The sequence below is a fragment of the Eublepharis macularius genome, chromosome 4, assembly GCF_028583425.1.
Source record: "Eublepharis macularius isolate TG4126 chromosome 4, MPM_Emac_v1.0, whole genome shotgun sequence".
Lineage (NCBI taxonomy): Eukaryota > Metazoa > Chordata > Lepidosauria > Squamata > Eublepharidae > Eublepharis > Eublepharis macularius.
In genome coordinates this window covers 105,910,256-105,938,252 of record NC_072793.1, presented here as the reverse complement: position 1 = coordinate 105,938,252, position 27,997 = coordinate 105,910,256, and the positions used below count along the sequence as shown (strand labels likewise).

The 27,997-nt window shown below is 39.6% G+C and overlaps 1 protein-coding gene across 2 annotated transcripts; it reads right to left on the bottom strand.

Annotated features, from left to right (window-relative positions):
• Window positions 1–330: 330 nt before the first annotated feature.
• NOL8 (nucleolar protein 8) lies at window positions 331–27,924 on the bottom strand. 2 transcript variants are annotated; one of them, XM_054978610.1, is made up of 17 exons: window positions 27,681–27,920; window positions 27,076–27,248; window positions 26,900–26,962; window positions 25,982–26,060; window positions 25,489–25,636; window positions 25,137–25,205; window positions 21,635–23,389; window positions 21,180–21,293; window positions 20,620–20,742; window positions 18,636–18,720; window positions 17,174–17,318; window positions 16,027–16,110; window positions 15,183–15,469; window positions 12,993–13,116; window positions 12,070–12,137; window positions 10,074–10,156; window positions 331–1,314 (listed from the first exon to the last, which is right to left on the bottom strand). In XM_054978610.1, exons 2-17 carry the CDS (start codon window positions 27,212–27,214, stop codon window positions 1,261–1,263), a joined length of 3,420 nt encoding a protein of 1,139 aa, XP_054834585.1. In that variant the 5' UTR covers window positions 27,215–27,248; window positions 27,681–27,920; the 3' UTR covers window positions 331–1,260. The 2 variants fall into 2 exon arrangements, with proteins under 2 accessions (XP_054834585.1, XP_054834586.1); XM_054978611.1 differs by lacking the exons at window positions 331–1,314; window positions 10,074–10,156 and having other exon boundaries at window positions 12,092–12,174; window positions 27,681–27,924.
• Between the last annotated feature and the right edge of the window lie 73 nt (window positions 27,925–27,997).

The following is a 27,997-nucleotide window of genomic DNA, read 5'->3' as shown; positions in this document are numbered from 1 at the left end:
CACTCTTCACACACAAATCATGGAATAGGCTGTTTTCTGTGGATTTAGCATTTACACTGACCTTACCATCAGAGTTAACTTATGCTTCCCTGGAGTTCATTACTATTGTACTGTAAATCACAGCCTTTTTACTAGTCCAAGTCACACCTCTCTAATATTTAGCTCAAAATTGGTTCCCTGATGACTCAGCATTCTAAACATGAAATTATAGAACACTGTAAGAAAGGTTGTTACTAATTCCAACATTAGCTGCTGTCTTTCTAGTGTGTGCCAATGACAAATGGTTGAACAACAGTACAGCATGACATTTCAGCAATAACACACACAAACTCCGGATATTTTTTAATAGAAAAATGAATGATTCTTTTAAAAATATATAAATATTTACAGATTTGAAATTCTCTACATAATTTGTACTGTGAGAATATAATACAGTTTTGTGTACAGCAGAATTTCAAAAGCAAGAAACTTTTTCTATTATCAGCTAATCAAGATGTTGAAGAATTTAGCCTCCTCTAGGGTGCTATCAACCATTCTATAAGACTGAACCCAGCCTAGAAGTATTATTTCCACTCCACTGATGTCAATGATGATACTCCCACTTCAGTGGGTCTGGATTTCTTTCTCTAAATATGTTTGCACTGATCAAGCCACTAGGACTTTCCCTCTCCTATATCCACTCCTATCTGCTTCAGAACACTTTAATGGATTTGGTAAGGATATTAAGATTGTAGGCTTAGATCAGTTCTTTGCAACTGGGAGCTGGAATTCAAGATCCAAAAATAATTTTACATTAAGAATTATGAAATCAAAACACTAAAACAATGCATTAAACTGAATATATTCAAGTAGAGTAGCTGGACTGGAATTTGGGATCTCTGCAACTCCATCTGGTAAGCCACGGAGACTGCAGGGTGAGTCAGTTCTAAGGTGTATAGGAAGCTTAAAGCTGCATCCAACGTTGCTCACTCTTGCCTCTAGTGTAACCTCAACTCTTGGTAATCCTAACTCAATTGAAATTGTGCTACATATATTTGATGCATCTCCAGGACCTTATAATATATATGTGTATAACATACAATAAAGATATAAAGATATAAACATTAAAAGCTTTACCATCTCACACCTATTTTGTTTTACACAAACTTTGTATTTGCAGACCCACTTTTTATTTTCAAGTCATTAGCAAATTTCCTGTGGACTCCATTGTTTGCATTCAAAGTTTGCCAGTTGTTTGAAATGTCACTGGTCTGTCCATATTCAGTGTTTTGCTTTGACTTTCCTTCTTGCATCTTTATGTTTCTTCCGACAATCCTGGAAGAGTTGTATGTTAAATATAGTTACCAGATGTCAATTTTAGGTTAGCATTTTGAACATTTTGACTTCAGCTATTAGCTGAAGTCCATATTGTATAGCGACAGGTAGCAGTTTCAAAAGTACGAATGAAAATTACATAGGGTACCTCTACACCTTAACCAAATTAAGACAAAGATAAGTTAATCAGCAATGAACAGCTTTAAAAATCCATTATGGTGGACATTCAGGATGGTTTTGTGTCTGAAACCATATTGCTTGCCTTGATAAATTAATATTAATTAGAAGTTGATTTAGAGAGTGAGACCCTGGACCTCTAAGGGCATTTTGATGCACTTGTGAACAACTTCAGGGACATGCTGGGAATATGCTATTTCCTTATGCTGTCTCCAAACTTTTCTTACAGGACCAGTGTTCAGTGACTCTGTATGTACTTACTGAAAATTATCTTGTATACTATCAAATGGCTCCACTTCATCACCATCACTGTTCAACACTGTGTGAATACACTGGAAAGATCCTCAAGAGATTTATGATGAGGGTCATACATATTTTAACTCATCTTACTCAGGAGCAGTAGCCTTGGTTGGAGTCACTGGGATCCAGCATATCAAGGCAGTCTTCATTATAGATAATATTGCAGTCTCCCTGAAATAAAGGCCTACTGCTGGCACTCTGCTGTCAACCAAGATCACCCTAACTGGAGCTAGGTTTTATAGGGAGCCACATAGGAAGCCCTCCTAGAATGCCATCACTCATCTTTGGAACTTCCTTCCCCATGAATTATTTGTGACCATTTCATTGCAGGCCTTCTAATGATAGGTAAAAATATTTTTATTTCAGAAGGTCTTTTTTGGCTTGGTTTCAAACTGTGGTTTTAGGGTTATATTTTTCTGACAATTATAAAGTGACAAAATACAAGTTACTGTCATCAGTTGTACTGTCTTAAGCAACTGCTGGTCTGTATCCTTCCATTACGCTCAACAAAATTTGTAACCTTCCTCAAATCCAAGGAGGCTTCATCGAGATTAAGCAGCTCCTTGGGCTTGAAAAAGGCTTCAAACTGCCCATGAAACTAATAATAGTAATAGTTGTAGTAGTAGTAGTAGTGGTAGTAGTAGTAGTAGTAGTAGTAGAGAGCCAGTTTGGTGTAGTGGTTAAGAGTGTGGGACTCTAATCTGGAGAGCCAGGTTTAATTCCCCACTCCTCCACTTGAAGCCAGCTGGGTGACCTTGGGCTAGTCACAGCTTTTCAGAGCTCTCTCAGCCGCTCCCACCTCACAGGGTGTTTTGTTGTGGGGATAATAATGGCATACTTTGTAAACCACTCTGAGTGGGCATTAAGTTGTCCTGAAGGGCGGTATATAAATTGAATGTTGTTGTTGTTAGTAACAACAATAACAATAACAACAATGCTTATATACCACTCTTCTAAACAGATTAGTGCCTCACCCAGAGTGGTGAACAAGTTAATGTTATCACAAGAACCCTAGAAGATAGCTTAGGCTGAGAATGTGTGACTAGCCCAAGGTCACCCAGGAGCTTCTGTGGCAGAAGTGGGATTCAACCCAGTTTGACAACCTAACCTCTACACTAGACTGTCTCCAGTTTTATTCTCACAACAACCCTCTAAGGTAGGTTAGGCTGAAGCTTCTGTGACAAAAGTAAGAGTCATATTTTGGGACTGACATGACTAAAAAAGAATGCAATATTATCTATAACGAAAACTAGAAAGATAGGATGTAAATATCCCAGATAAATATTGTTCAGGAGTTTTCCTAGAATGTCAAAGGACAGTCATGACAGCTTTGATTAAAAACTGACTGCAGTGCTTTAAAAACAAACAAAAGAACATGGACCATGGCAGGCAGGAGGATTGATTGCTGTAATTTGCTCCTGAAATGCTTGTTAGCTTAAGTTATGTTCTGTGAGGGATAGGATGTCAGAACATCTGAAACTACTAACATGCTGTTTACCTAGCAGCTGTTTACCTAGTAGCTTAACTCTGGGGCACAATTATCTGTGCTAACAATCTATAAAAAGTTCTATATAGCTGGGACCTAGTGAATCATAGGGGCGCCTTCGCTTACATGACTGCATGCCATCCCCATTCAGATGTAAAAATCTACATAAAAAACAGTGATTCTACAGTTGTGGAATTCCTTCCTAAAGGAGTCCTGCTGAAGCCCAATGCTTCCAGTTTTCAGAAGACCATTAATTTAAAAAAATGACAAGCATTTTAACAGTTTAGTTGTCTGAAGTTTTCCTTCCCTACACACCTTCACTTCATTTTATTCTAATATATGATTTAATGGAATAGTTTTATAATGTGTGCAATATGTGAGGCATTTTGCTTTGTTTTTTCTTTAAAAAAGCATGATATATACATTAATAAATAAGCATATTATATATACACAACAAATTTGAGAGCCTCAGTAAAACGGACTTTTTTACTTATATGCCATTAACACAGCTTGTATAGTTGCCAAAACAATAAGCTCCAAGCTTTGTATTCTGTTTAAAAATGGGGGTGTGGGGGGGGGATCAATTGTAACAACAACCTGTGTTTCACAAATATATACTCTGGGATGGACCAGCTTATTCCTTCAATCACACATACCTCAGGGACTTCCGGTTTGGGATTCATGGAGGTCTAACGCAGCTCCATTTGCGGAGCTGACCGGACTGCCGTTTTAACCGGCCGGAGGGGTGAAAATAACCCGCGGCCGACTGCTCTCAGGCGGGGAGCAGGCAAAGAACGCTCAAGACCCTAGGGTGAGCTAGATCTCGGATGAGGGGGGGCTCTACTCAAGGAGTCTCCCCCCCAATCCTTGAGGTCCCACCTTGCGACGGGTCGGCTATAATCTCTGCGGCAGTTCTGGGGCCAATTCGGCTGGCATAAGACCTACATACCCAAGCTTCGATCGGGGAGGGAAGTCGAGAGGAGAATTTAAGATCGAAACAGCGATTACAACCCGAGAAAGTTGAAGAGAAGGTAAAGATCGCTATCTCTTGAAACGGGACAGATTGATAAAAACAGAGAGGAAAGAAAGTAGATTTTTAAACTGCAACAGACTAGTGAAAAGGAGGTGAAGACTCGGCAGGAGTTGTATTTTAAAAGAGACTAAATTTAAAGAAGTTATTGCAAAAATCGGACTATTGTTTTGAATACCTGTGGTTTTGGAGCTGTGGGAAAAAGACACCATCGCGAGACCTGCTGTGGGAAGACGGGAGACAGGAAGTGCGTAACAACAATAGAGTGGCTGGAGGGAAGCGGCCCTTGCCGACGGACAGGAAGTAGGGAATCGCCATTTTTGAAAAGGGAAGGGTCGCGGCTTCAGAGGAAGAGGAAGTAGGCCATCTTGGATTACAATAACATAGAGAAACCATAGAGAAAAGACGCCCGACATTTTGGATACAAAAAATTAATTTTGGCAAAGATTGGGACATTTGAAAAAAAGGAAAATGTTTAAACATACGCCACGGAGCTAAGGAAGAGAGCAGATTCGTGGGAGCGAGCTAAAGCAAGCCCCACGATGTCGAAAAAAGAGTGGCAATCGGCAATAGAAAATTTGGACAAAAAGCTTATAGACATGATGAAAGAACTTAAGGACACGAAATTGGAGCTTATTAAAGAGGTCAAAGAAGTTACACAGACAGTAAAGTCGGAGCTGTCAGAAGTGAAAAAAGGCGTGGAAACGATTAGTAGTGAATTACAAGGAACGCAGCAGAGAGTTAAAACAGTAGAAGACGCGATGGAGAATTTAATAGAAACGCAACAAACAGAGATGAGACTGGTGAAGGGGAGGATGTCAGTTGCAGAAACTAAACACATGGAGAAGCAGCTTCGTTTTCGTGGTCTGCCAGAAGTGGAAGGGAAGTCAGCGCAAGAACAGATGACTGAGGTGTTGGCTGATTACCTGGGGAAGGAGGAGGAGGAAATTGTGGCTATCCTAGATGTGGCGTACCGTGTGAACTCGAGAATTGCAACCCAGAGGAAACTACCAAGGGATGTGATTGTGCAGTTTACAACTAGAAACATGAAAGAGAGGATTGTGACAAAACAATTTCAAGATCCATTGGAGATTGATGGCAAGACGATTATCATAATGAAGGAACTGCCCAGATCAGTGTTACTGGACAGGAAAAAATATAGAGTGCTAATTCAAACTTTGAAGGACATGAATATCAGATACAGATGGGAGTTACCGGAAGGAGTGTCCTTTGAGTTTGGAGGGGCAAAAAAACGCATCAGATCTGAGCGGGAGATGGAGAGATTTATCAAGGACAATGAAAAAGACTTACCAACAAAACCATGAATATGGAGTGTAATGTATTATCTTGGAATGTAAATGGACTAAACTCACCGAATAAGAGGAAAAATATTTTTCATTGGCTACTAAAACAAAAATGTGATATTGTTTGTTTGCAGGAGACCCATATTAGAAAACAGGATGTAAAATATTTAAAATCTGGAAAATTGGGCAAAGAATTTGTAGCGGCCTCTAACAAGAAAAAAAGAGGAGTGGTGTTGTACATAAAAGAGGAGCTGCAGCCAAAATTTGTTATGAGAGATGTGGAAGCTAGATTTGTAGCGGTGGAATGTAATTGGAATTTAAAGAGAGTGTTGGTAGTCGGACTTTATGCACCTAACGGTGCAAAGGAAAGCTTCTTTGAGGATTTAAGGAAGCATTTAGACGATCTTGTATATGACCAGATAATTCTTGCTGGAGATTTTAATGGAGTGACAGATTTGGAACTAGATAAAAAGACTACAACAGCACAAAAGAAAAGAGGACTATTGCCAAAGCTTTTTTTTGAGTTGATTCAACAAGAGACTCTTGAAGATGTATGGAGGAGAGAATATCCTAAAACCAAACAGTTTACTTTTTATTCTGCAAGGCATCTCACATTATCAAGAATTGATATGATCTGGGCCTCAAAGGACTTAGCGTTATGGACTAAGGAGGTAGAAATAATGCCGATGGTAGGCTCAGATCACAATCCAATTATGTGGAAATTTGGAAAAAGGAGAAAAAGGAAAGCCTGGAGAATAAATGAGGACTTGCTACAGGAAAGTGAAAATATGGAAATATTGAGAAGAGAGACAAAGTTTTTTATACAATATAACGTGAATAAAGAAGTACCAACCAGTAAAGTTTGGGACGCGTACAAGGCGGTTGTAAGGGGCATACTAATGGACTTAAATGGCAGAGCAAGGAAAAAGAAAGAGGAGAAAAGACAAGAGATTGAGGAGAAAATAAAGGCCAAAGAAATACAGTTAAAAAAGAGACCAGGGAAAAAGAAAATACATCAGGAAATTAAAATTCTTCAAGAACAGTTAACAGCAATGAGTAATAAAGAATTGGAGTGGAACCTTAAAAGACTGAATCAAAAAGCTTTTGAGGGTGCTAATAAACCTGGGAAATATTTGGCATGGCAACTGAAGAAGAAAAGGGAAAAGAAAATAATAAATAAAATCTGTGAAGAAAATAAAACGTACCTGGAGCAGACTACCATTAGTAGAGCCTTTTATAAATTTTATGCTAAGCTGTATAATAAAAAAGAAGTAACCAAAGAATCAATAGCATCATATTTGGAGAAAACCAAACTTCCAGAGATCTCGGAAGCTTGGAGAAATAAGTTGAATAGTGAAGTAACTGATGAGGAAATAAGTAAGGCAATACAATCTGCAAATCTAGGAAAGGCGCCAGGGCCAGATGGACTTACGGCTAAATTTTATAAGACAATGGCCAACGAACTGGCACCATTCCTAAAAGAGGTGATGAACGGAGTTTTTAGGGATCAAAGAATTCCAGACACTTGGAGCGAAGCGAATATATCATTGATCCCAAAAGAGGGCCAAGATTTGACTAACGTGAAAAATTACAGACCTATATCACTACTTAACAATGATTATAAAATTTTTACGAAGATATTGGCGGAGAGACTGAAGGGGTGGCTCTCGGAAGTCATAGAGGAGGAACAAGCAGGCTTTTTGCCAGACAGACAAATAAGAGACAATTTAAGGACAGTGATCAATGCTATTGAATATTATGATAAGCGTTGTGACAAAGAGGTTGGTTTCTTCTTTGTAGACGCTGAAAAAGCGTTTGACAATTTAAACTGGGATTTTTTGTTTGCCACTATGGAAAAGCTACAATTGGGAGAAAGATTCATCAGAGCAATTAAAGAAATTTATAGAGACCAGACTGCAGCAATTGTAGTGAATGATGAACTGACCAAGAAATTGACGATTAGTAAAGGAACAAGACAAGGTTGCCCGTTATTTCCATTGTTGTTCATTTTAGTATTGGAGATTCTGATGATACAAATACGACAAGACGAGGAAATACGAGGAATAAAAATAAAGGACTATTCATACAAGGTTAGAGCATTTGCAGATGACATAATGTTAATTGTAGAAGATCCATTGGAGAACATGCCAAAAGTGATAGACAAGATCAAGGAGTTTGGTGACTTGGCAGGTTTCTTCATTAACAAAAAGAAGTCAAAGATATTATGTAAAAACATGACTAAGCAGAAACAACAATTGTTAATGGAAACAACGGACTGTGAAGTAACTAGTAAGGTGAAATATTTGGGAGTTGAGCTGACTGCAAAAAATATAGATTTGTTCAAGAATAATTATGAAAAATTATGGACTCAGATAGAGAGAGACTTGATCAAATGGAATAGACTGAATTTGTCATGGTTGGGCAGGATTGCAGCAGTTAAGATGAATGTGTTACCAAGAGTAATGTTTTTGCTACAGACAATACCAATCATCAGAGACTCTAAACAATTTGAAAAATGGCAGAGGAAAATATCAGATTTTGTTTGGGCAGGCAAGAAGCCTCGAGTGAAAGTAAAAGTTCTACAAGATGCAAAGGAAAGAGGCGGAATGCAACTGCCCAACCTGAGACTTTACCATGATGCAATCTGCCTAGTTTGGTTAAAAGAGTGGATGACATTAAAGAATAAGAAACTATTAGCCCTAGAGGGATATAAAAAAATTTTTGGATGGCACGCATACCTATGGCATGACAAAGTAAAGGTCAACTCGATGTTCCTGCATCATTTTGTAAGGAGAAGTTTATATACAATCTGGAAGAAGTACAGAATTTACCTACAAGAAGGAACCCCTTTGTGGGTGGTTCCATACGAGGTGATAGATCCGAGAGCTGTTGATAATGAACAACAATGTTTAACGTACAAAGAAATAACTAAAACTGAAGTGTCTAAACTTAGAATAAAGACGCAAGAGGAACTATCACCGAACTACGATTGGTTCCAGTATAGACAGATCAGAGATTTGTATAACTCGGACTCTGTAAAGGGAGGTATACGAACAGAGAATTCGGAACTAGAGCAGACCCTTTTTAAAGAGGACAAGAAAAGAATATCCAAGGTATACCAAGTACTGTTGAAATGGTATACCGAGGATGAGACAGTTAAAACACAAATGGTGAAATGGGCTATAAATTTTAATAAAGAAATAACAATGGAGGCATGGGAATACTTGTGGAAAACTACAATGAAGACAACGACATGTATTAATATTAAAGAGAACATTTTCAAAATGATCTATCGTTGGTACATGACACCAAAGAAGATTGCGCTAGGAAACTTGAACACTTCTAATAAATGCTGGAAATGTAGAAAGCATGAGGGCTCCCTCTATCATATGTGGTGGTCGTGTGAGGTAGCTAGGCAGTTCTGGGGGGAAATAATAAGAGAAATGAGTGAAATTTTACAGTTTCAAATAAATAAGAACCCAGAACTCCTGCTGCTAAACTTGGGAATGGAGGGAATCCCAGCCCACCATAGGACGTTGATATTTTATATGACTGCAGCAGCTAGACTTTTGTATGCGCAGAAATGGAAAGTACAAGAAGTGCCAACTATTGATGATTGGATCTACAAATTGCTGTATATGGCTGAAATGGACAAGATGACAAGAAAACTGAGAGATTTGGACTCAGGGCAGTTTAACACAGACTGGGAGAAGCTGAAACAATATCTGGAGAGGAAGTGGGAGGTGGGAGGAAAACTGTGGCAGTTTGAGAACTACTGAAGTACAATAAAAGTATAAAAGAGAGGGGTGACTTTACCGGGGGAGGAAGAGAAATGTGAATTTATAAGCAGTTAGATTAATTAATTGATTGAGATATATATAGATATGTAAAGGTTAATTGATAGAATATTGATAGAGAATAATTAACGGTTTAAACATGAGGATTGAGTAATTAACAATATTTTTTTTTTTTTACTTGATAAGACTTATATGCACCAAACTGAATGTATAGAAGAGTTAAAATGACTGACTATGTGATGAGTTATATAGAAATACTATAAAAAGAAGAAATGATTAATATAGAGAGAACAAATCAAATTGTTTGATTTAAATGTGGGAAATTTTTATGGTTTATGACATACAGAAATATTCAAAACTGGAAAATGGGATAAATTGTTTATCTAAAGAAGTATAGTTTGGATGTTTAGTAAGTAAAAGAGTTAAAGATGTACTGCTTAATATAATGGAGAATATATATTTGTTTTAGATAGAGGAAATTAATAGAAGTAAGGGAAAAGGGACAGAGGGTGGGAAAGCTGTTGGAAGTCAACAAAAGGGGGGGAAAGGGAGGGGGTTAGAAACGAAAAATTAGGGGATAATTGAATGCAATGTAATGTAAAAATATTAATGTTCTAACCCAATAAAAATTTTACAAAAAAAAAAAAAAAAAAAATCACACATACCTCAAGTAACATTTCACGCCTGCTTTCCCAGTCATCTCTGTCTTCATCAAGGTTTGACGATCGGTAGAAGAGTTTGGGGCCCTCTGGACATGAGATTTTAAAAAAGAAAAAAGCTTACTTTTTTAATATTGCAATAGCTCTTAGTATGAACAAGCAAGTTATTACTGTAAGTTAAGGAAACTAACACTTGCTCTTAATGAAGTGCTTGTTACGCTAATTGCTGGGACAGCAGGGCTGTTTTCACACATGTTGCAGAATGAGCTTTCAAAGCACTTTCAATGCATTTTAGTGATTGTTTGCAAGTGGACTTTCCTGTTTCATGTAGGAAAATCTAGTTGCAAATGATTGCTGAAGTGCATTGAGAATGCATTATCTAATGTGCGTGAAACCAGCCCAGGTGACAACACAGCAGATGAGGCTGAAGGTAAGCATACAATGATGCACATTGGGACTGAGTATTCTTTAAACATATGCTCTTAAGGTTTGTAGCAGTAGTGATTGACTAGGAAAACAATTTGGGAATCATGTTGGGTAGGTATCTCAATGACAATGACAACTTACTATGTGGCAGCTGTGATAAAGTTAAACAGGGCTTTTTTCAGCAGGAACGCGGTGGAACGGAGTTCCAGAACCTCTTGAAAATGGTCACATGGCTGGTGGCCCCGCCCCCTGATCTCCAGACAGAGGGGAGCTTAGATGGCCCTCCGCGTCGCTCAGAGGCGTGGAGGGCAAGCTACACTCCCCTCTGTCTGGAGATCAGGGGGCGGGGCCACCAGCCATGTGATGATTTTCTCCTAGGGCAACCCACTGAGTTCCACTACCTCTTTTCCCAGAAAAAAACCCCTGAAGGTAAATATTTTTCAAAGAATTATTATGAAAGTGGTTGGGAAAAAACAACTATGCCCTTTTGGATATAGCTGCTCTGGAAAAGGGCAATGAAAACGAAGGGGTTGAGAACACTTCCCTACAAAGCTCAGCTAAGAAGCATAGGGCTTTTTTGTTTAGAGGAAAAGACGACTAATGGGGTAACATGATAGAGATTTATAAAGCTACGCATAGGGTGGAAACAGAACTTTTACTCTCCCCACAAATATTAGAACTCATGGGCACCCAATGAAATTGCTGGGCAGTACATTCAGGAGAGAAAATATGAAGAACTTCTTAACTCGAGGAATGATTTACTTCTTGAATTCATTGTCATAGGATGTAGTGATAGTCATTAGTTTAGTTAGCTTTAAAAGGGAATTAAGCACATTTATGAAATATTATCCCATCAATGGCTATTAGTTGTGGTGACTAAATGGAACATTGATGTTCAGATAGTTACTACCTCTGAACATCAATCTGAATACAGTACAGGGAAGGAGAGGCAATAGCAGGAAACCTTGACCTGCATATGCAACAGAATACTGGACAAATTGGTTTGATCCAGCATGGTTGGTCTTATGTTCTTAGCTCAAGATATGGTGATCTCGTGGAGTAGTGGTCTCTTTTCACTTGATTCCACTGCCATGTTTCTTTTCATAATCACTGCTGTGCTCGAATAACTTAGAAATCAAGCCATAACATTTAACAACCACAACTATACTCAAAATAGAATTCCTTATCAGATGAAACATTCAATGAAGGTGTAGCAGATAAAGTCTTCACCCATACCTGTCTTCTGAATAAAGTTAGTGGAGAAAACAGGTAACCCTCACCCCAAAGGAGCACATTTTATAAAATGCTGCTGCAACAACTGAAAAGGCTGTTTCTGAAGGAAACTAGGAGTATTTGCATCAAATGAACTGCTAGACACAGCTTTGTTTTTAAATAAGCATCATGACCCACAGAAAATGTGTCTGCTTGTCAGCAGCATTTTTTTGTCATTTAAGCATCCAGTCTTCTCTGAGCTTTTGAACTGCTCTTCTGAGAGCCAAAGAACAAATCTGATAAACATATATTTGCTGTTGATGAGTTCTGCCATTTAGTAGGGTTAATTGGCTTTTATCTGTACCTTTTAATCTATCATCATCCTGAGAGAAGAAGAAGAATCTAATGTTTGAGTGTGGTGTAGCTGGAGACCTAAAAAACAAAACAAAAAAACAAAGAAAATTTTTGCCTAAAAGGTAAAAAGAATGGTTTATTAGCATTTTAGGAACAAAAGTAAAAAATTTTAAACCAGTAATGTCAAACTGAACTGATAAATCAGTGTGTTAGTTGCAGTGCTTTTTTGTTAACAAAAAGGTACTGTACTCATATATATGGTTGCACTGTTGTCCACCAATCCCGCCCCCTCAGTTCTTGGGAGAGCCCCCCCCCCCCCGACAAAGGTGCCAATATTCAGTAGCACTGAGTACTGCCACAAAAAGAGCCATGGTCACCTGAACTGGATGCCTGAAAGTATCATCAGCAACACCCACTTCAGAAATGTTTAGAAAGCAAGCCACGGTCCTTCCTGCCCTCCCAAGATTAAGGAAAACTAGGAAAGGTAAAAAAAAAAAAAAAGCTCCTATTCTGAAGCAGTAACAAGATGGAAATTTCATCCGCATTTAAATGTGTCATTCAACAGAAAAATTTAAACAGCTATTAAGAAATTCCATGTAACTGTTTTTGTAGGTAGGATCTAACTAATCATCCTACTTGGGTCAGGGAAGGAGTGTCTCCCAGAAAAGGCTAGGTAGTAGCCTTTTCTATTGATTCTAGCAATCAAGATTCTATTGATTGCTTTGTTTATTAACATAATCCAATTTGCTTATAAAACTGATTCTTCCTCTGGGTGAGCGCCACTGGCATAGTGTTTGGTTTCTACTTACGACATCTATAATCTGGACAACGGGGTTAAATTGAAAGGGGGAAAATGACAGTCGCTATATATTTGAGGTCCATTTAGCCTCACATTCTATGAACATATGAATGTAGTAAATATATGTTATTTACGTTTCTTTAACATCTTCTCTTTCAACCACTTCTGGCTCATCGCCTTCTGAACTACTATCCTGGAAACGTGGATCTTCTTGCCATGCAACTCTTGAAGGCTTTATTGTCTCAATCAGATAGGGTTCTGCAAAATGAAAAAGACTAGAAAGAGTGACTTATGCTTTACTTTCTGTAAAGAAGTTTGTAGAGGAAAAAGGCATTTGTTGTCAAACAGGAAAGCAGCACTAGCAAAATAATCTTTCTCCACTTGCTGGCTTTCTCAAAAGGAATAATCCAAAGAGATCTAGTAGAATGACGAAGGAGCGAGACAATTCCACAAGAGAAGAGCAACTTCTGAAAAAGCCCTACTACTTGTAGCAAACAAACAGCTGAAAGCGAGGGCACCTGCTAAAGAGCCCCACTTCTGGACTTCATGGCACAGGACAGCATATAGAGAAGTAGCTCCTCCTTAAAATTCTGACCTTAATTTTGAGATGTGCCTTTTTTGTTTGACACACTTGGACAAGACACAAGACAAGGCACTTAGGTCACTTGCCTTTTTTTCTTTTTAAGGAACTGAGTACAGAGGTACCTTCCAGCATGAGGAGGATGTCAGGACCAAGCATTATCCAGGGTTGAAATATTCCTCATAGAGATGACGCCTGGGAAGACAATCTATCATGTCTAAGGCAGCAAACTTTCCCCTACCAATTAAGTGATGGCCCAAAGTTACATTCCCAGGTAGACTTCGATCCTTTTACACTATCTACCTCTGAGAAGCTAAGGATGGAATGTACCCACTCAGGAGGGACTGAGAAAGTGTAGGTTCTCCCCACACAGTATCAGCTATAACAGGGGTGGTATACATCTGCTTTTTTTAAAAAGAAAGTTTGTTTTACAGATTTAACACCCTTGACAATCCTGATGCTCTAAAAATGAACCACAAATGCTTAACATAAACATTTCAGAAACACCGGAAATGGTTGTTTCCTTTGTGGTAAATAGAGCATCACAAATAAGTCATTTCCAGGACTATAACTGAAAAATTCTTATAAATACCGGAAAACTAACATATTACAATAATCTCAGGCACAATTCTGTAGCATCAGAATCAGCCACCCTCACATCTACCTTGCTCATTTTCTACAATGCCATGACATGTAAGAGCTTATGTTGGTTAATATATCCTGCAGCTTATGTTGGTGTTATGAGCCTCGGCCTAGTGAGGCCTAGAGGCTCTGGGGAAGCCTGCACTCAAGTTACTGCAAGGCCTACATTTCCCAGGTTCCCTTTGGCCCCTGTGATTGGGTAAGAGGGGATTCTGAGGGGAAAATTGCACCAATAGGAACGGAGGGAGATGGTGCCTGAGAGAAGAGATAAAAGGCCTCATCACAGGGGGAGGGTGTTCACTTCTAGGGAGCACAGCTGAGGAGAGGCTGCTGCAGACGGAGTGTTCCCTCATCCAGAAGGGGTGAGACAGTTGGAAGCCAGTAACCAGAGGACAGTTAAGAGCAGTCTAGTTAGATGCGTTAAGGTATTTTATTTTTGTTTGTTCACCAACCTTTACTATTTTCTTTAATCTACCAAGTTTAAGAACGGTTATTAATAAACCTTTTAAATAAAGTTCTTTATTATTCTGCCTGGGTCCTCATGCCTCATTTGGTCATGTACTAAATCAAACCTACTGGGAAAGAATCAACAAAAGGTGTTAGTGGGGTGCTCTGGGCCCTTCTTTCGGAAACATGTACCAGAGTGGTGGCGGCCTACAGACAGCTACCCTGGGCACCAGCAGCTGTGACAGTTGGTTAATATATCCTGCAGGTGTTGCCTTGTACAATGCTATGAAGGTATTTGTGGTTCACAGAAGCCAGAGGTTATTACACTCTGACAAACATGATTTCATTTCGGGCCTTACTGGCAAGAAGGTAGGGAGCTATCCTATCGATATGAAAAGCACATCCTAATGCTCACACCACTGTAGCTAAAACTATTCTTCAGCATTGTGTTGACCTGGCTGAATAGACACTGAAGACCTATTCGCTTAGTACTATGCAATGAGATAATTTACTCCCATTGCATGTTTATTTTTAAATTTTGTTTAACATTTTCAAACAACCAGAGTGGGAGCCCTTGTTAAACTTGGATCCCAAACGACCAAGCTATACGTAAGAAAACAGTTCTGACGTTCTGCCTTAGAATATGCTCTGGTACCTTCTTTCATAGGCGATGTCTCCTTTTCAGGACCAAAAAAGGAAAATGTGAAGCCACTGGTTTCTTCTTGCTTGTTACTTCTATCTTTAAAGTTTAATGGCCCTGCATCAGCTGGAATTGCTTCTTCCACATCATTGTGTTTATCCCAGGGTATTATTTCTGGTTTTTCATCACATTTAGTAGATTCAAGTACTTCTTTCAAATTCTCCGCAACATTATAAAATATTTCTTTAGACACCTCAGGCAGCTTCTGAGCCTCCTCCCTCTTCTTCTTTTTCTTAGCTTTACTGCAGGAGTTAAATACAAATGAATCTTCATGCGATACAGTTAATCTGTAAAAAATATCTCACACAGCTGTTTTTCATGAGTTCTTAACTACAGAAACAAAACAGAGATGTGCTGCAGCTTATTGCTTGTGAAAGTGTTGGAAGCAGATTTTTCATCACTTTCCCCAGCAGCCCCTTTGGGTCCACCAAAAAGTCACTGATGGGGCTAGGGGCAACTCCTCATAGCAAAAAGTAATAATTTGGTTGGTGGAGTAAACTCTAGAACTGGGCAAGATTCCCCCCCCCCTTTTTACATTTACTCTACTTCACCTAATACAAGATCTTAGAAAGGAGTCCATAGCTCTGTAAAGTCTGGTTTGATATGAGGAGATAACCATGAAATCATCCCATTCTTCCTAAAAACACAAGTGCGTTTTTGGGTTACTCTTCCAGTTACTTACAGGAACAGGTTAAATCTATTCATGCGATTACTTCTGCAAAAAGTGGGTGGGCATCAGGAGCAAGGTAACAGGAAACAGTTCAACTGGCGATTAATAAGCTACTAATGAAATCATTACCTTTCTTTTTCAGTGTTTTCTGGCTTTCTTTCAAACACAGCATGGTCCAGCCTTGTAGGATCATAGCGTAGGGTGTTAATATCCCTGCAGAAAAAAATGAAACGTAGGCATTATTTAGTATTTCCAGATGTCACTTTTCTTAATTTAATATTCAATCTCTGCATTTCTATCAACAGTTTTTCCCAAAAAATAATAATTTCATCAGATGATGCTCTACTTCATAATACTGCACTGCTCAAATCTAGCATAGTAAGATGGGGTGAAGATACAGAGGGTCCAATACTTAAAGAGTCTGGTACCTGTTGCCTTGGAAACCCTTCACATATCCATTCTCTAAGAGAATGGTAAAAGAGATAACTTGAACTTCAATTTACACAACTGCATTTGATTTCTCCCATACAAAGGATCAAGCAACTATTTACAATTGTGTAGCCTACAGGCTAGCCTGAATATAAACTGGATATGGATCTGTAACTTTGAGAGCTGTAACCCAGAAATCTAGCCTCACAGTTAGGGCAATACTTTTAACAAGGTATGTCACGGTGGAGGGACCCATTACCTCACCTCTTAGTTCTGGGTGCTGACCACAGCCACTCCAGCAACAAGGCAGGTAGGACATGTTCTTTTTATTTATGAGACTGAAAGCTCTTCCTTTCTCAAAAGATAGGCTTTCTAATCTCAGGTTCGCTTCTGGGGTGTACCCATGCACAAGACATGAACTCCAGACTCAGATTAGTAAAAAGTAAGTTTATTAACTAAGGATTATCTCCAAAAGCATAAAGCACTTTTACTCAGGCAACAGGCATAAAACAAGAAATCCTTACTGTTGTTACATATTAAAACTGCCTATCTAAAATGTAAGTAGCAGCATCTCTAAGCGGTTTTCATTGTTGCATCTCTCTCACTCATCCATATACTTGGTCGATTCAGGATAAGGACATGCTGAGGATGACAAAACAGCATGTAGCTTCTAGCTTCTCTCTTGCACACTTGAACAAGTGACCAAATTGAGAAGCCATCTTTTCAGGCCTCAGTGAATCACCCAGCAACTTAGGAGAGTTAAAACATGTGTAAGTATGTGAATCACATGTCCTGTTTTCTAAGACATCAATGTATCTATTTTTGTCTGTTAAACAGAAGCTCATACTTGAATTTCCTGGCACTTGCAGCCTGTTTTTTAGGCATGGGATGTTCTACATTAATATGCAGAAGATTTTTCAAGATCTCAAGATTCTTCTTTTTCTCTAATGCAAGCTCTTCTTCTTCATCTATTTCTGGTTTCTTTAATTCCCCTAAGAGGAGCAAAATTAACAGTTTATATATTTAAAGCATTCATATCCTGTGATATCACCTAAGATATGAGGTGGCAAACACTGCACAATTAAAAACACACAGAACATACACACACGCTAAAATGAATGCTACCAAATCTGCCAAAACAGTTCACCCACCTCCAAATACTCTCAAGAAGTACTTTTACACACCTGCCACACTCAGTAAAAAAATCTGACGTAGTGGTTAGAGAGTCAGAGTCTCTCTACACTAGACATCTTACTTGGGGATGCTCAAGTGACTTACTTTCTGGGTGGTCTTATATTCAAGTATACTCTGTCTCCCTAGCAGTGCATGTGTATCCGCAATGGGAGAACAAGTGTAAGATCTTTCACTTGAGCATCCCTGTGTAAGATGTCTTGTGTAGAGAGACTCTCAGACTAGGATCTGGGAGACTAGGATCTAGGTTCAAATCCCCACTCTGCCATGGAAGCTTGCTGAGTAACCTTGGGCCAGTCACACACATACTCTCAGCTTAACAGACTTCACAGGATAAAATGGAGGAGAGGAGAATGATGTGAGTTGTTTTTCATATCCATTGGGAAGAAAGGTGGGGTATAAATGAAACATTAAATAAAATAAAATAAGTAGTTTTAATTAATAGCACAAAAGAATTATTCTCTTTCCATGTATGGGACTGGCAGGTGTTTTGCCATAGTTTTGGACAGCTTTTGACTCTCATTTCATGCATCGGATTGACAGGTATCTTTCTGCTATAGTTGGCCAGCTTTTGAATATCAAGTTGTAGGACTAACACTGAAGACTTAATTTATCTTTGTTCAATGTTTGCACAATCCATATAATTTTAAATGTATTTTCAGCAATGTACTTCCACGAATATATTTCTGATTCTTAGTTACAGCGGTGGACGTGTTTCAAGAAAATTTGTAATCTTTTACAAAATGTAATTTTTATGAAGATTTTTAGCAAGTCTGTCAAAATGGATTTGTGGAATGCAAAAGCATGCAAAAATTATTTAAAACACACACACAAAAATGACCCTGCCTCTTAATGTGTAATGTGTGCATGTGTTGGTAACATCCCAATAATAATGGCAAGTGCACAAGAAACAACTATTCCTTTTCAACTGTCCCACTCCCCTCGCCCCCATCTTCTACACCACAGTGGCCATGGGCACAAACCTTAATACTGATCCAGACAAGTGAACCAATGAACAACAATTCCTGGAGTTTATTTAACAACTTTAAAGCAATCTAAGTTCTGTTCTAATAAAATTCTACAGAATACTCGCCAGAATAAATAAGGCAGTATCTAACCTTCTGGTTCACTGTCACTTTCAAGGAAGCGAGCATCCATACGAAATCTTTCATCTGTGCCAAATCGTGACTGTAACTGCATGAGCTGCAACAACAAAAACTTAGTACTTATCCTTCAGTAGTTTATGTTGCATGTTAGCTCAACTTTAATCATTACTATTAGGGCTGTGCACAGGTGGGGAGATTTGGTATTCGGTAAACCGATTCAGAATACCCCCAAATTAATGATTCGGGGTTCAGAAATCGCTTCGGTATGTTCCGTGAAGATTCGGAGCATACTGAAGCGAGGGGGGGGAACTCCCTACCACCACCACCCACCCTCCCTGGGGCAACCCCTCCACCCCCCACCCAACCCTGCGGAGACCCCTCCAACTCCCACCCACTTACCTGGCGGTGGGAGGGTCATCAGCTGGGCAGTGGGCTGCCGCCGCTGTAGCAGCAGCAGCATAAGGCAGTGCAGCCTGGAGCCAGCCGGCTCCTCTGCCGCCGCCACACCGCTGCCCGAGCCTGCGGGGTGGTGGGGAAGGCCAGATCCGCCTCCTCCGGCCCTTCCTGCCCCTCAAATGGCCACGGCGCGGCGGCCATTTGAGGGGCAGGAAGGGCTTTCTCCGCCTCCTCCGGCCGCTGCCATGCCGCAGCCATTTGAGGGGCAGGAAGGGCCAGAGGAGGCGGCTCCGGCCTTCCCCACCACCCTGCAAGCTCGGGCGGCGCCGTGGCAGCAGAGGACCCAGCCCGGAGCCACCACAAGGTAGGTGAGGGGGGGAGGGGGGACTTTAAACAAGCCCTGAAGCTTTCTGAAGCATTTCGGGATTCTTTGGAAAGCTTTGCTTCGGTATTCCGAAGCGGGGCCAGCATGCTGGCCCCGCTTCAGGAATACTGAAGCTTGCCAAATTGGGTCTGCTTCGGGTATCTTTACCTGAAGCAAAACCCGAATAGCACAGCCCTAATTACTATGTGATAATTGTAACATTACATATGCACAATGTAAGATCTTGGACTTACAATGTGTCTAAATCAAGAGGCAAAAACAGCCTTGGAAGGAGCACCTCCCCTCAACAGAAGGAGGAAGGAAAGGAGGGCCTGGCCTGCTGTATCGCATCGGAACGTGGGATGGAAGGAGCAGGCTCACCGCAAGTCCAACCTGGCTCGGTCCCACTTGCAAAGTATGGGGTAGGGGCTACCAGAAGCAGTGGCTCCCTCCCACTTTGTAACTGTCTGTCTTGTACAAGGAGGGACAGGGTTGATGACACACAGGGGCCACTGGTCTGCAGCAGCAGTAGCAGCTCCTATCCCACTTGTGGGGGGGCCAATTCATAGTGTTGGTGGTTCCCGTGTGCTCTGCACTTGTCTGCTTTGAGTAGGGTGGGGCCCACTGATTCCTATAAGGAGGGAGCCACCAGTTTGTGGTGGCAGCAGCTCCCATCTTCTCATTCCCCACCCCAGTTTGCAGCAGCAGTGGCTCCCATCCAGTTAGTGTTGTGCTGTCCCAGTGTAAGCCACGCTCCCTGCAGGACTTTTCCCCAGTGGCCTTAATTGCCAACTCACCCCTGGCACAAATAAATGAAGAAATGTTGGAGAACACTGAAAAGGAGCAGAGTGCATACAGCTAAAGCTGAATGGGCATAACACAACTGGAATAGTGAGGGCAGAGTAAGGGTGAATTAACTGATAGCAGAAGCAGCAGAAAAGGCTATGGCAATAAGATTACACGTTTTTGCAGATCAATTTTAAAACAAATTGGATTGTTCTTGTGGTATACAAGGTAGATGAAGAGAAATCAAAGGACAGTAATAATAGTAAATGTAAAAGGCATATTGATTCACAGGAAACTTTGGCTAGGAGTTGGGCAAAAATGGATGAAGTGATCATAATTCATATGTTGGCCCTAAACATCAAAACATGTATTCAGCATTCTTTGAGCATGCTTAGAAAGAGAATTCTGCTACAAGAATTCAAGTGAAAGTCAGAAAATGATTTTACCAACCTTCTCACCAGCTTTACCCTCAAACTGAGGTTTGATTTTGAATCTGTCACTGTCTTCCTCTGCAATATCTGACTCATCCTCACTGCTTTCAAACAGCTTTCCAGAGGTTTTAGTGGTGAAATCCTTGGACACAGTAATACACATAATTTTAACAAGTTAATTATAAAAACAATTGCAAAGCTTCATACATGTTTTGGCTGCATCCTCAAAGACACAATAAACCTTTGCTCATTTAAGAAGGTCTGAATTTTAAAAGTTTTTTCCGTTCACTTGAAGAACTTCTGTAGGGGAAAAACTTGTTGAAACCTTCTGAGAAAGGAAAGAATTTCGAGGCATGTATAAACCCAAGTAATCACTTAGAAGGAAAACCTTGAAATGAATATACCTTTCTTCCAAATACAGCTGCTTAGGAAGGCTGACATTGAAAGGGATATTTATTTTGGCAGCCATTACCAAAACACACATACATATGCAGATTGCAGTGTTTTCCCCTTCATACTGAATGACATGAAACAAATTTGTCTGAGATTCTTGAGCAGCTCCTTCAGTAATCTACTCACTTTTTTCAGCAGCTTTCCTGGTGACCCTTCTTTAGAGCTCACTGGAACTTCAGCTTCACTTTCACCATCTGAATCAAATATTATGTGCTTTTGTTTATTTGTTGATTGGATTTCCTTGGGGGAACAAGGACAAGTATATTATCAATTACGGAAAGAAGTGATTTAACATAAGAGATGCATTTTGTGTAACAATTTCAAAGCACGCAGATTTGCCTGTATCTTGGATAGGGCAATATAAACTAGGGATATGCTGGAGAAACATTATGTGGGCATATTTACAACATTAAAAAACCCTAAAATTTTGTCTTCCTGTTATGATTTACCTAAGGCACAATATCCTTGAAATTCAGGCTTTTCAGACCAACCACAGGTGTTACACCAGAAATAACCCAACAATTTTTTTACACAATGATGTTTTTGCTATCACAGTCATTTCTAAGTTAAAATAAACTTACTAGATGGGCAAGAGCTCCCTGAATAAGACTTTTCTGCAGTTTTCTCTCTTTTTGCTTCTCCCGCAGAGCTGCCAGCCTTTTCTCGTTATCCTGCTGTTGTTTTTCCGATGTAGCTTTGGCAAAACCCAGAAAGGTCTCTCTTCTTTTCAGAGTATTCTTTAAGCTCTCTCCTAAATCTGAATCTTTACAACTTATTTCTCTCGGTGCTCTTTTGGGAAAAGATTTCAAGTTTGTTGAGACTGTTGTTTCAGTTGAAACACTTCCATTGCTGGTTTCAACCTCGCTATCTTCTTTGTGAAAGTTTTCATCTGGTTTTAATATGCAGTTTCCTTCATGAGAGTCAGAGTTGACTGTTTTTAATGAGAGTAATTTACATTTAGGATTTTTAATTGCAAAGTCCAAGCACTGGGGATCTGATATACTCGTCAGAGAGTCCATACCACTAATGTAAGAAGAATCAAAGCTAGCTTTAGTTTTATGTGCATCCAACTCACTCTTAGTCTGCTTGTTTATGGTTTCATTTACACTTAATGACCGTATTCCTCTAAAAGGCTGAATTTTCAAACATGAGTTGTTTTCCTTTGGATTTTCTTCATCAGCACTTTCTTCTTTTAAAATAGCAGATAGAATTTCTTCTGGACAAATACATTTTTTAGGAGTAGGGGAACCTGTGGGTGACCTTCGAGTATTCTTGGTATTACTAACAGGAAATTCATTAGTTTTAGATTGTGTGTCAGTATGATTACTTTCTGCATCATCATCTGTAGATTCGGCATCTCCACCTGCTAATCGTTCTAAATCTTCTAATGTAAGATCTACTCGGTAACAGTTCTTCATCATGGTTCCATAATCTTCATCTCCTTCAGATTCGCTTGGGGCAAGATACAAGTCATCACTCTCTGACTTGCATTCACTGGCACCGCTGCTTTGTTTAGGTACAACTTGAGAATTTGTTTTTTCAGATGTTGCCATTCCCCTTCCTTTCAGTTTGTCAGATGTTGAACCATTCAAGTCTGAAGAATCAAAATGTGCAGTGTGTGACAATGTGCCTTTCTTAAAGCTGCCATCCTTCTCTTCTGTGGCTTTCAATCCATTTAGCGTTTCCTTCTCTCTTTTCTTTCGATTTGACATTTGAGTCACAGCTATAATTTCATCAGTGTCAGTTGAATCATAATCAGATTTGTTTTCAATACTCCTTCGCTCTCTATTGCTTACTTTCTTCATACTCTGTGCTTTCTTTAAAGACCAGTGAGTACTATATTTCAGTTCAAAATTTTCTCCAACAACTTCCATACTATCATCTTCAGGCTCAGTATTAGGGTCAACTTTCTGCACTTTTTGCTCGTTAGCTATTATGGCTCTAATTTCTTCATCAGTATCAATATCACTCTCAGATAGGCTGTTTATATGCCTGCAAGATCCAGCTACAAACTTCTGATCCACAGAGTGTTTTTTGTATTGCTTTGCAGTACAAGTGTGATCTTGAACTAGTTCTGTCTTGCGTACATTTGTTTTTGATGAAGACTGGCAACACAATTTCAATTCTGTTCTATTCAACCTATCACATTCCTGTACTCTCATTTTCTTTTTATGTGGCTTCTTAGAAACAGGAAATTGTCCTTGCTGTTTTTTGATCCTGATATTATCGACTTCTTCCAAATGCCAAGTGAGTTGGGAAACTGGAACTGTCTCACTAAGGTCAGAATCAAGTTTTTTAAGATTGTGGCAATATTTGGAAGGGTCATATTTCACAATGTTATGGCCTTAATTAAGGAAAAATAAGCTTCTTTTATTCTGAAAAAGCTTAGAAAATATAGAGAAAATTTGTTTTATAAAGTAACACAGAGGGGTTACTTTGGAAGTCTATTTTAGCAAAATAAAACAGAAGTCCAGTGCCACCTAAAAGACAACATTTATTCTGGCACAAGTTTTTATGTATCTTAAGAAGTGAGTGCTACCTCATGAAAGCTCATGCTGGAATAAACATTATTAATCATTAAGGTACCACTGATCTTCATAAAATAAAACAGAAGTAGTGACTTTTGACTCAGATTTGCACGGCCAAATCATCTTTGTGTTATTAACAGAGGAATTTAGCTCAGCAAAATCTTCTTTTAGCACTGATTTGGTATCTTGTTGAACATTGCTTTTACAGTTAAAAAACCCTCCATCACCACTACCCTCAAAGCAATCAAACCAAACCCACTAGGCATCCCAGACCCCCGGTGGGGACGGGGGATCTCCCGCTCCCGCTACCCACACCCTGCCCCCACTTACCTGAGCAGCGGGGGGGGGAGGCGCACCTTCCTTGCATTCTCCCCCACGGGGCGGCACGCTCCTGTGCGCTGCAGCCGCCGGGATCGGGCCCGTTCTGGCCTGGATCAGGGCTGCTGCGGAGCGTGAGAGCACTCCACAGTGCTCAAAACAGGCCTGATCCATGGCAAACTGGGCCCGTTTTCAGCAGCAGCGGAGCGAGCGCTCCTGCATTCCAAAACGGGCCTGTTCTGCCATGGATTGGGCCCATTTTGAGGCGCTGCAGAGCGCAGGAACGCTCCTGCACTCTGTAGTGCCTCAAATCCGGGCCCAATCCATGGCAGAACGGCCCGTTTAGGGTGCATTCTGAAACGCCCGGCCGCGCAATGACAGCAACCTCAAAGTGACGTCACCGCGCCTGTGAGGGTGCGTGTGCACGCACCTCCCCCTCCCCAAAGGTAAGTGCCAGGCCCATCCCCCGCCGGAAGATTGAGGGGGCCTGGCAACCCTAAAACCCACTACTGCAAAGCTTCCCTCCTTTTTTCAGTTCCTCCTCTAGACAGCCTTTGCCCACTCTCACTCACTCAGCTCTTCCCCTCCCCCCATCTTAAGCTATTCCTCCCACCTCCAGCTTTACCTTATCTTTCTCATCTTTTAAAGCGTGTCTTTTCCTCTCCATCCTGACATTTACCTAGGCCTGGAATCCTTGGTAATGTCAGTAACTCCAAACTGGCCACAGAACTCCCCAACATAATCTGACAAGATCTCAGTGGCATTATTTTCTTAAAGAAGCGGACAATGCTTCTATGATTTCAGGCGGTTTTAACTCTACAATGTATTTTTTTTAGAATTCCTATTTTTCTGCAAACCTGTGTCTTTCTTCACATTAGAAGAAAAATACTTCTATCTGTACATGGCTCTGTTGTGCAAATGTTTTGATTCACAATCTGAGGCCATTCAGAATTAGATATGATACTTATGTGCTACATGCTGCAAAGTTTTAAAAAGGTATAAGAAAAGAACTTTATGAATAAGATAAAGTGTCTGCCATGTTTTTAAAGCTTTTCATTAGTAAAAATTTCAATTGATTATCCAGTAGTAAATGTGCCAAAAAGGGCAATCAGCAATATGGTACAATGACAGCGTAACATCACTATCAACAGTAAAAATTCCACAGGAATGCCTTGCTTCTTGTTAATAGTGTAACTTCTGTCTATTTAACGTATGCTTAGTATAAAGAAAAGGATATCTTGTTTGTACGTTGACCTTTCATGTGGAGAATAGGCAACACTCTTCCAAACTTGCCAACAACCCAGTCCTATTAGAGAAAGAGAAAATATGCAATCATTTTTGAAAATTAATGCAACAACTTTAAGAAATTCGTATCTGACTCATTTGGCAGATTTTAAGTACATCTATTTTTGATTAGACATTTACAGTGTAATCAATCCCATGTCACATTAATTCAGTTTACGTATTGATTTAAATAGAGTTAGATTGGATATGCATAGGACTGAATTGTTAAATCTAGAATTAAGGGGCACAATGATGTGATCCAATCAATCAGATCCCTTTCTTCCTATTCATTAAGTTCACCATACCTTATGATCTGGTATTTCTGTTCCCGGTACTGCTTTCACATGAAAATCTACAACTCCAGATTTCTTCATAGATTCTAGAATGCTTGTCATGCCATTACAGTTTGTTTTTTCCTTCATCACACTTGCTTCTTGACGCTCCCGTGCCAATCTGCATCACAGCACACAACTTCAGTTTCTAGAACACACACATAGTGATCATATACCTGCAGAGTCATACTAGTTGTTCCTACAGATACCCTAAATTTCTACCAATATCAAGCACCTTCCTTCCACACAAATGACTCACTACGATCCATATTAAATATAGTAAACCGCAAAGGCTATTTAATCAACCCTAACAGAATACAATACAAATTTTAAAAAATAGACATATTCAAAATTACGTTCTTTTTGTGAAGATGATTCAGTTACAAATTAAGACTGCAATTCAAAAATAATCTGAAGCACCATCAGGTGGTTTTGACTAAAATTTCTGCTTGCAAAACAATATTACCTGTGCAAAAAACATTCTTTGGCCAATTCTATTTGCAGCGTTCCGCCTTTCCATGTTGTCTTATTTAAAACAGATATACCTACAAATAGCAAGCAAACAGTTTTGTGAACATAGATACCATATAGTCATTCTATTCAATTATTTATAAGGTTAGGTTAAAGTATTGTTGATGTAGGTGAAAGCCAGTATAGTCTAGTGAATAGAGAAGCTGAGTTTTGGGCCTTAGAAATATGATTTCAGAGCCTGAAACACCACTGAGTACATTTCTGTCCTATAAGTAACTGTGAAAAGAAGGATAACTTTAAAAGATTCAATAGAGGGTTTTTTGAAGGCATGGGAAAAATGGAATGTTTGAAGATCAACTCTGATAGAGAAGATGGTCAATAAGAACGTGACAAAAGAGGTATGTAGGAAGCTATATGAACACAGGGTGAATATATCTATGAATGTTGTGGTGGAGTAGAGAATGTTGAAATGTTATATTTACTAAAGACTATACTCTTAGGTCCTTAATAGTCTATTAGTGATATCAGTGAGAATATCACATTATTTTATCCTTATTGCAGATACAAATGCAACAAAATATTGACGAGAACTAAAAATTTTTTAATTGTACAGACTGGTTGTTTTAAACTTAAGCTAAACATACAGATTAAAAGTGAATTAAAAAGTAAGACAGAAATAAAGCTGCACTAAAATTACTATAGTTCTGTACCTCAACAGTTCTCCTCTCTACAGGAATCACAGTACAATCCAAAGCAGGGCCATATCTTTCTAAGTCCACTGAAGTCAATGGGCTTAGAAGGGCACAACTCTGCTTAGCACTGCCACTGCTAGTGCAATCGTGAGCTTTGGCACAGATATGTTATGATAGTGGAGATAAAGAGCCAACAAAAAACACATATTGGATGTACTTACATTTTTTAAGTTCTTTTTCTGAAATATTGATGCTGATATATGCAAATGTTCTCATAGGCTTCCCTGTTTAAAAAGGAGACTCATTACTCCAATGACACACTTCCAAGAAAATGCGCTGATTATGAAATTAAATTTACAAGATGTAATATTATTTTTTAAAGAAAGTAAGTTATTACCTTTTTCATCTTTCCGGGTAACTATTTCTGTGTCTGTAACATTTCCAAAGTTGCAGAATCTTTTCTTCAGTTCAGCTTCAGAAATTGTATGGTCGAGTCCTCCAACATATAATCGCTTAACAGCTAAGTTTTGCTCCATATTCAAAATTCAAATGTCCTGATCTATCATGTGTCTTTTAAGCATGTAAAAGAACAAATACAAAATTAGAGAATATCTGATAAAGTAGACCAGACTGAACAGAAACTTATCAATACCCCTTGGTACTCTCATAAAAATCTTTATTTTCCTCAAACCAAACTCCACTTATGCATTTCTGGGCCTGAAATGCAATCGCAACTGTTTCTGATAGTTTAAGAAACAAACCAGTTTAACGCTGCTCGTTTAGAGTAAATACGATCAGAACAGGAATGCGGCCCCCAAATACTTCGTTGAAAGTAAGCCTTGCTGAAGTCAAGAGGAGTCAATGTTTAGATTTGAGCTACGGTTGGCACCGTCTCCGGCGCTATTTCTCTCTCAGGCACTGAGCAAGACTCAAGGCAGAAAAAAATTAGAAAAGGAAGAGTTCACTCTGATTAGCAAACCTGATTCGCAAAACAAAACCTACCTCCCGTCTGCACAGTTCCCTCTCAACTCTCTCTCCCGTCAAAGCTTCCACTCACTGCATGGCTGTGACAAAGTGCTCCTCTCGTACCCTTCCCCCCGTTTCCGCTTTGCAATCCGAAACATCTAGTTCCGCATCACATAATAACCTGCCAGTCCCTCAACACAGAAGCGGACGGGAGCCTCTTGTTATTGCGGCCCTTGCTAACGTTTCCACTCCAAACCTGGGTTGGTACCCTGAGGTACTCAAAGAGAATTAAATTAGTTGCCCGTAGGGACTTATGGCGGTTTCCCATTATTTTCCGGCTGTTTAGGTTTTAT

Coding starts and splice junctions, on each gene's coding strand:
- NOL8 (XM_054978610.1), bottom strand. CDS start 27,214: ATGGAGCAAAACTTAGCTGTTAAGCGATTATATGTTGGAGGACTCGAC. Junction 26,963..27,075: donor TACCCGGAAAGATGAAAAAG/GTAATAACTTAC, acceptor CTTTTTAAACAG/GGAAGCCTATGAGAACATTT. Junction 12,138..12,992: donor AGAGAAGATGTTAAAGAAAC/GTAAATAACATA, acceptor TTTGTTTTTTAG/GTCTCCAGCTACACCACACT.